We start from the raw sequence: 9,388 nt of genomic DNA on the forward strand, positions 1-9,388 counted from the left end.
TCTTTTTATCGATTTCAGGCCAATCCCATTCATCTCCCCTTACCCTCACTTCTGCCTTCTGCCCTTGTAATACCCCACTCCCCGCACAATAAAATTTAAAAGTAAAATCGTAAAAAAAAAAAAAAATCCAAACCAAACAAACAAAAGTCTTGGTGTGGAAGCTGCTGTGTGGTCCAGAGAGTCACACAGTATCTCTTTAATTCATACATCTTTCCCTGGAACGTCATTGCGATGAGTCTCACCTGGTTCCAGGTCTCTGACTTTTGCTGTACTATTGATACCGGGCCCTCACTGGGGCTCCTCTTAGATAGCCTACTGTTGCCGTGTGTCATGGAGATCATGCAGCTTTGGTTCTGCAGGTCGCGTCCCTTCGCACACTCCAGCTGTTCGAAATACGGTGGATGTTGGGCTGGGCTAGCTCATAGCTCTGGTTCTGAGCCTGGATTGGTGACCCCGCTAGCTTTCCCTCCACATCTGGGTGAGCTTTCCAACACAGACAGTAGGGAGCGGGGCCAGGTCTGCTCACACAACCCTGGGTCCTGCTTCCCTGCACTCCTACCCCCAGGGCCAGCTCTACTGTTTTGCCCAAACGAGGTGTAGGGCCATATGGATCGAAATAAATAGATGTGACTATCTATACAAGCGATTCTAAAACAATCTCCAATTTTATTATTGTGGCAATAAAAATGTATGGTGCAAAATGGAAAAAAAAAACAAACCCTTGCACTCACAATATATTATAAAAATGCCTGACAGGATGTGTTTGCATTTGGTCTAGAATATATATATATATATTTTGGTTTTTTGAGACAGGATTTCTCTGTGGCTTTGGAGCCTGTCCTGGAACTAGCTCTTGTAGACCAGGGTGGTCTCGAACTCACAGAGATCCACCTGCCTCTGCCTCCCAAGTGCTGGGATTAAAGGCGTGCGCCACCATCGCCCGGCTAGAAAATATTTAACAATTGAACACAGGCATCTTTTAACTTAGTCCTCATGTTGAGAAGTATAGAGGCATTTGAGAAATCTGCTCTCAGAGAAGTTATGCTTTGAAATTGAAAAAAAATCGAGAATTTCTTCTTGGATTGTTTTTATGATCAACATACAGGCTCTATGCAAGGAGAATTAAAGCTATCTGACAACTCGTGGTCACATCAGTGGCTGCTAAAGATGTAGGAAATTGCATAAAAGCCTGAAAAAGCTCCGGGTAATTTTGTAGTTTCATCTCTAACTAAACACAATTGTGAAGACGTCTGTCTTTCAATGCTCTCTCCCTCTTTCCTCTGAAGCATGACTTTTTAGTCCTTGCTCTTTTCAACCGCGTTTCCCACTGTAGCTTTTCTTGTTAATGTACTGGTTGATCTTACCCAGCACAGACGGTATTTACAGGGGCGCTTGCTTTTATCTGTATTCGCAGAGAACGCTAACAAGTTAGAAGAAAGTGCCAGAGAACACCACATACCTTGCCCGGAACATTACAATGGTTTCTGCATGCACGGGAAGTGTGAACATTCCATCAACATGCAGGAGCCATCTTGCAGGTAACATTTCCTTGGTTAAACTTTTAAAAGGCATAAAGTTGAAATGTAGAAACTCGCTTTTGAGTGTTAGCGGAAGATTGCTTTACATTCTGCCTAAGCAGGGGAACAACATTCAAGTTTCTGTCTCTTCTACACACACACAGAGAGAGAGAGAGAGAGAGAGAGAGAGAGAGAGAGAGAGAGAGAGAGAGAGGAAAAGATGTGTGTAAACCTTATAATTTTATAGACATGGATCACTTTCTTTTTACTGTCTTTCCCTCTGAATGTAGAGCTGAGATCGGCACTCCTCCCTTAGTATTTTTGGGGAGGTTATTTCCAAAACGCTCCAAATCGCCTATGAACTATATGATTTTGCGGACACTCACTCTCTTTTCTACTGAGCCTAGGATCATGAGATGACTGGCCGCCATGCCTCCAGTTCAAACTCAGAAGAGACAGAAAGAAATGGCTTGTCTGGGCTTAGTTTATAAATACAGTTTATAAATATCTACTCGTGTCTAGAACATACAGAGATTCTTTCTGAGATGAAAATTCAAATAAAAACATATTTGTACTTAAATTAATATACACTGGAGTATGATGAAATAAAGAAACAACACTGTCTGGGTCTCTTTCTCCACCTGCCCCTCCGTCTCTGCTTCTCTTTGTCCGTCTGCCTCTCTCTGCCTGTCTTTCACCCACAGCTGCCTTCCATACCTGTTTCCTTTCCCAGAATACCCTGGGACATGCCTGTTCTTCAACAGACAGAGTGAACATGACACACAGAGAGCTCTGCAGTCCCTCTCTCTGTAGCAGTTATTAAATTACACCCTCCAGAGACCCGTGGAAAAGTCCTCAGGATGTAGTTGCAAGAAATTCAGAGTCAAGTGCAAAAGGCTTTTTCCACAGAGCAACGACATATTGATCCAAATTAGTATATTTTGATCAAATGCTTACTTCAACATGAAAATTGCCTATCTGAACTTCTGGTTGGGAGGTGAGTGAGTGAGAAGCAAGATCTAGTCTAATAGGATGCTCAAACTGCTTGCTTGTATACCTGCATTGCCTGCACCGAGATTTTTCTCTTCAGAACATTTGAAGAGAATTTCAAGAACATTCCTCTGTTCAAAACAAAGACCTTTATGACTTTATGGCCATCCAGTTTAAGAAATTACTCCTGCTGTATCTCTGACTCGAGATTTTTTTTTCAGCATTTTTCTGGCGTAGAACAGGTCTAAAAGAAACAGCTGTATAGTTTTTGCACTGTGTCATTAAGCAATCCATATCCATGTTAACCGAGGTTAACGGAACAAATTAAGAGTACAGAGTTCTGGGCCACAGGTGACCAGATGCTGTCCTTCCTTCCAGATGTGATGCTGGCTACACTGGTCAGCACTGTGAGAAAAAGGACTACAGCGTTCTCTATGTCGTGCCTGGCCCGGTCCGATTTCAGTACGTCTTGATTGCAGCGGTGATTGGAACGGTGCAGATCGCTGTCATCTGCGTGGTGGTCCTCTGTATCACAAGGTCAGTAACCGTGCTTGGGCATCACCCAAGCTGAGGGCAGTGCTTGTCCCTTCCTTTGACTCCGAGTCTCTTGGTGGACTGAGTCCATTCTCCGTGAGTCCTAGCTCCTCCCCATGAGAACATTTCAATAGCCACGTGGAAAGGCATGGATTTTCCTATAGGACAGGCAAACTTATTTCACTCATTTTTATATTAAGATGAGTATTGTTTTTGTCCTAAGACTATTTTCCTCTCTAACAGAGAATAACAACATCTTTTTAAAACACTCTTTTCTCTGTAAAAGGCCACTTTTCATTCAAATTATGAGGCACTAACTTTACCTACCAGAATCGGTCTGCCCAAAGTGATAATAGCTGTTATATAAGGTGTAGAAATGCTTCAGTTCTAGCCCTCATTAATAACATTTTATTTCCAAGTAGAACATTTGGACACCATCAGTGTTAACACACCTGGTGTCAACAACGAACACCTTTTCGTTTTAACATGGTAAGTGCTAATCACAGTGATTTCAACGCAACGGGGAAGATTGTGTTCTACTAAATGAAAACCTTCGAAATATTTTCAGAAGAGAGGCAAATATCATAACTTAATAGCAAATTCCAAGCCCAGAAAAAAAAAAAGGTAATTTTTATTTGAACAGGGATGAGATCGCAAGAGAATAGAGATTTCATCCAGTTTCAACCGGAAATTGAGCCATGATTCCCGGGTGATGGCTGAGGTTCAGTTTGAGACAAAGAGCCAAGTCGGGGATTTGTTTGACCTCTTGAGTGTGTGAACGTGTGGTCAGCAAGAACTAGACTCTAAACCCAGTGCATCATTTATGTCTCGTGGCAGCCAAAAGGCCAGTATAGATCTGTTAAAAAATAAATAAAAAACTGAATTTACTCTCTTTTTAAAAACATCCAAAGTAACTCTTTGGGTTTTTTTTATCACATCTATAAGACATGAAGACTTTCATTCATTTCTTCAGTTCTATAGTAAATCAGAGACTTTCCCCAAAAATGGGAAAATAAGAAGCATTATGAAATTAAAACATAAAGACTGTAATGTACCTTGGCATCTGTATGATGCTACCTTCTTTGAAGACAAGTGTGGGATCCACTCTTTAAAAAGAGAAAGTGTAGCTCACAAATCCTCACCCAGCCTACAGGCATAAGGGGAGATCATCACTGGAGCTTGGAGCAACCCTAAGCCAAGTTGAGTCCATCATCTTGACTCTCAGGCTTAGATGCCAAGCAAGCCAGTGGGTTGTATGAAAATATGTGCAGCTGACTTAAAAACAACTTGAAAACCAAAAGTCCTGAGCACAGAATGAAAAGACAAAGAAAAATCTGAGACACCGAAAACTGTATCAGACATCCCTAAGGGCACATAGAAAAAAAAACTTGTATAAATATTCACACAATAACAACTTGATTGCTGTCTCGTGGAGGGGAGAAACTCAGAATTTCAATACTTCAAACGTCTTCAAAATAAGCTATTAATCACAGTTTTCATTCCTAAGTTTAATGGAATATATAGACTATTTTGCCAGGATTTTGTATTTAGATGCCATAATTTTGTCATATGTTTATATATTCACGTGTCTGATTGCACAAATGTTCATGTATACACACTTTACGACATTACAAACAAAACAAAAGAACAGTTATCCTCACTTTCACGGCAGAGACCCTGCAACATGAGATGTTATCACATACTGAGATTACGCAGCTGAGTCACGAACTCAAAATGCTGTCCAGCCTGTCTACTGCTTTAACTTTGCACTTAATGTTGCCTCTCTGCTCCTAGCTGCTCATAGTTTTATGTGTGCTTCTGTCATGGACTAAGCTCCCAGTTTGAGTAAGCTATGTCTGCTATATTTTCAATGAATATGTCTTTTTTTCTCTTATTTTCCATGCAAAACTAAGCAATAAAAAAAAAAACACATACTCAAAAAGCCCCACGTTGGGCGCCAATTGAAGGGGCATGGTCAATCGGTATTTAGAATTAACCAGACCAGTTTAATATAATAGATTCAGCTTTTAATAAATGGAAGAAAGAGAACTTACAAAACCCAGGGTTCCAGCCATCCAGGAGCGCAGGGAACAAAAGGGCAGAGGCAAGCACACCTGGACGTTTTATCTGTTTTTCTGTGGCCCCAGGGGGACACACCCTAAACAGAATGTGATTGGCTGAAGTTCCCCATCACTGTCTGATTTAGGGGAAGAGATATAGCACATCAGCCATGCCTTCATTGTTATCATACACTATCTAACCCTCCCCCTTGTACAATCAAACCTTTGAAACACACTCCAGGAAAAGTTTGAATCCATATGTCGTACCACTGTCCAGGGTAGACTCATCCCATTCATTAAAAGGCAGTGTGCTTACAAACCAGACTCCCTAAGTGGACCCACCACTGACCCCAGGAAACCCTGTTTGCCTGCTGACCTTGCAAGCTTTGCTTGTCAAGACCTATACCAAAGTGCCCAGATGCTGGAGAGTTTACAGCATTATCCCTAGCCTAGATGCCCCATTATCCTCAATTTTCTCTTAATGTTGATCTCATCCGGTCTGTTCTTTGTTCTGACTTCCTTTCCTTTCTCTCCTGTCCTACCCACTTCCACCCAAATCTTTTTCTCTTTTTTTTTCTGTCTACTCAAGAACCTGCCTCCTGAGCAATATCTCATAAAAATATGAATATCTAGAGACCTGATCCCAAGTGAAAAGACTTGTCCCGTTGAGAAGGTGGACTGTCATCTTTTTTACTGTCATCTCCCACTTGTCGAAAATGTGACTGCTCAGATCCATGTTTGTTTTTGACAGATATATGGTCCCAGCAACTGCACAAAAATGGGCCCACACCTACTATGTATGTGTGTGCACGTGTATGTATGTCTATATACATATTTTCCACTGTACCACCTGTAGTTGTAATAGAATTTTGTTAGTCTCATATTGTTCTTGCTTGCATGATCAAAGAAGTCTATTATTATAATAAAAAAAATACTAGATCAGCGAGTTTCAGATGTTACTGAATATTAGCTTTTTGTAGAAGCAACATAATTGGTACCAATTTTTGTCTCGAGTTTTATAACATTAATGCAGTACAATGATATTAGGCTAAACCAAAGCAATATTCCTTTGCATTTACATATCGGGTGTTATCAGCTGTTTTGTTCCAATGTGATAGCATCTTACCTTATAGCGCTGAAATGTCAATATAACACTCATCGTTAAGACATTTAGATAGAAAGTTGTTGAAGACATTTAAAGAGAGATGTGATAAGCTTGGCACTTGCTTGTTGTTGGCCTTGTGCTGAGTCTGGTCATTGCACAATGTAACGAACATACTGAAGGCATGAACAGAGAAGGGCGGGGTATTTCTCTTCAGCTTCTACTTCTGTTCTTCAATTTTTCAACAGAAGCCTGAACACAACGGCAAGGAGAAGCAAATAATAATAAAAATGAATGCAATAATAATAACTTTTACAAGTATTCCAAGGTTCTACTAGTAATCAGTATATTTTTACGCTGAGCTACTTGACTATTTTGCCTCTACAGCCTCGCTCTTTGACTGTAGGACCGAACTCTAGGTAATCGCATTAGACTAAGATCTGTAAACTTTCCAACCTTCTAGGAAATGCCCCCGAAGCAACAGAATTCACAGACAGAAGCAAAATACAGGGCACTACAGTTCAGACAACACAACAAGAGCATCCACAAGGTTAATCTAGAGGGAGCATGTTTCCCAGTGGCCGGACAACTGACAGCTTGGACTACACAATACAGTATTAGAGACAAAAGAATAAGACGAGATCTACACATGTTGCCTTGCGTTTGTGGTAATCTACACCAATGAAAACATGTACTACAGCTATATTTGATTATGTATGGATATATTTGAAATAGTATACATTGTCTTGATGTTTTTTCTGTAATGTAAATAAACTATTTATATCAATCACACAATATAGTTTCTTCTTTCCCATGTATTTGTTATATATAATAAATACTCAGTGATGAGAAAAAAAAAGGCATTCTTAAATTTGCTGTAATTTGTAGCTGGAACCCCTGTCCAGCCGGCACAGGCTGTGCAGACAGCAGCCTTTCATCCTCTGTGCAGTTTCAGACAGCACATTCATGTGCACAGGACTCTGGAGCTAGGTTTTGAGTGATTCCAAGACCAAGGGAAATGATGGTTATTGGAAAGAGAAAATACTATTTACTGTATCAAGGAAGCATAAAATATGTCAGATACTGGGATCCTCTCTGCTTCATCTACTTTCTTCCCGGTCTTTTGCTTTCATTCTCAGAAAAGAAAAATCTCTGGCATATAAATTAAATAAGTGGAGAAGGGAGGGAAAGTGTCTTATGACTCAAAATAGAATGCAAAGAAGATACTTGTCTTTACTGGGAGGCAGCCTAGCTCTCTCCATCAAATACATCTGCCCTCGGGGACCTGAGTAAGGGATACCTTAGGTACATAAACAGTGGCCAAACCTGTTCTGCATCTGTGAGCAGAAGTAGCAACTAGGAAGAAATTGCAACTGCCTCAGTAGGTGTGAGCCCAAATCTCAGTTTCCTAGATGAGCCTTGCTGCACGTTTTAATCCCAGCACTTGGGAGGCAAGGGCAGGCAAACCCCTGTGAGTTCAAGGCCAGACTAGACTACAGAGCTAGTTCTAGGACAGTTGAGATTTCACACACACACACACACACACACACACACACACACACACACACACACACACGTCTCATAGAAGAAAAAAAAAACTTTTGCTGTGTTTATATCTTCTATGAAAAGAAGGTAGACTCACAAAAGACAAATGCTCTCTTGAGCATTTATGCTCTTAGGGCCCAAAGAGCACTGTTGTTTGAAACTGAAAACCAAAAGGCAATGTTTCATGACAATGGAGATATATGTTTTGGGCATATTTACGTAAGAAAATCCCTGAGAATCTAAGGAGCTTGGCAGAGGCTGTTGCCAACTTCTGTCAGATATGAGCAGACATTTATGAGTAATCACCGTTTGGGGGAAGTCAACTGTGAAAATTCTCAACAAATAAGATGAAATACCAAATTAAATAATTTCTTTATTATCATTTACCTTTGGGTAGTTCTTGTAGCACCTACGTATGATTTAAATAAAGCTTTTTTTTTTTGTCTTCTTCAAATGACTTCTTCATGAACTAGAGGAGATGCCATCCCCTTTGTTAGAAAACAAAAGACACATCAAATCAAAATGGACTGGATATAAAATATTCTATTAAAAAAATAAGGGTTTCAAGTGAAACTTAAGGCATTTGTTAACATATAATAAAGGTGACAATCTATGTAAGACTTGGGGCTTTGAAAAATGTGATTTTCTAGATTGTCCTAAGTTTGAAAAATTTGACTTTATTGACATAGCTGTCACTCAAGTGTCTCCATGAAATCACTCTCTTGACACCTGCAGACGACATATCCCTGGCAAGCTGCCTGGAAAGGTTCATTTGTTCGGCATACACAGAGGTGGAAGTAGCCCTAGTTTCCTTTGTATGTCAGTAGCTGTGGCAAATAAACCCTTTGTTCTCCCTAAAGAAGAAAACAAGAATGTACTACCCATGGCAGCATATCTCTTCAAAGAAACTCTTCCACTGACTTTTGGCTACAAGTATATGAAATTACTGATTTTGTAGTAAGTTTATGCATCATTACATGTAAATTTTTATCAACAATCATAAATGCATCATTATATGTAAATTTTATCAGCAATCATAAACCTAAGTATTGGGAGAAGTCCCTTATACCTTTCTTCCCACATCCGTGCTAACCTACCAAATGAATCCTAAATGTGCTGTTTTGGTTCCTAGGGCAATACAACTAATATGTGGTCCCGATCCATGGGAACACACAGTCCAGTACCAGCAGAATCTGCTGGTCTCTCCTAACTCATCTCTCATTCTTTGCCATTTGATTCTTGTGTCATTCTAGTTTTCTAGAGCTCAGCTGTCTTCAGTTTCTCTCACCTTGACTCTTGCTGCTCCTCTCTAGGGCGAAGGAACAATGCTGTGTCCTTAAACTATAAATGTTGATTGCCTTGACGGGTTACTCAGTCTAGAGTTAGTAACCCGCCCGGCAGTTCAGTTATTCCAGGGTCACGGAGAGGAACTATCTGTAAGATAAATGGGCTAGAAAAGAGGAAGGAGGCTAAGTGAGGGGGTTCTTGTCAAAGCCTCAGTTTATTAGAGATGGGGTACAGCTTATATATGGTAAGGAGTTGGGGGATGGGCACAGGGGTCTGAGCTCTTGCCACGTGGTTCACGTTGGTCATGTAGCCAGGAGGTTTCCTTCGGTTAGGTCACGTAGGCCAGGAAGTCG

The 9,388-nt window shown here is 40.5% G+C and overlaps 1 protein-coding gene across 3 annotated transcripts in view; it reads left to right on the forward strand.

Moving 5' to 3' along the window:
• Nucleotides 1–9,388, forward strand: part of Tmeff2 (transmembrane protein with EGF like and two follistatin like domains 2) — a 275,486-nt gene that overhangs the window by 247,851 nt on the left and 18,247 nt on the right. The window contains exons 8-10 of one of the 3 annotated variants that reach the window (XM_013353484.2): nt 1,415–1,538; nt 2,886–3,044; nt 5,691–6,995. In XM_013353484.2, coding sequence (XP_013208938.1) covers nt 1,415–1,538; nt 2,886–3,044; nt 5,691–5,718 — 311 coding nt within the window. In that variant the 3' untranslated portion in view covers nt 5,719–6,995. Of the gene's footprint in view, nt 1–1,414; nt 1,539–2,885; nt 3,045–5,690; nt 6,996–9,388 lie in introns of those variants that run through there. The other 2 variants (XM_005366363.2, XM_013353485.2) reach the window with 2 other exon arrangements.

Source organism: Microtus ochrogaster, unplaced genomic scaffold (genome assembly GCF_000317375.1).
Source record: "Microtus ochrogaster isolate Prairie Vole_2 unplaced genomic scaffold, MicOch1.0 UNK8, whole genome shotgun sequence".
NCBI lineage: Eukaryota > Metazoa > Chordata > Mammalia > Rodentia > Cricetidae > Microtus > Microtus ochrogaster.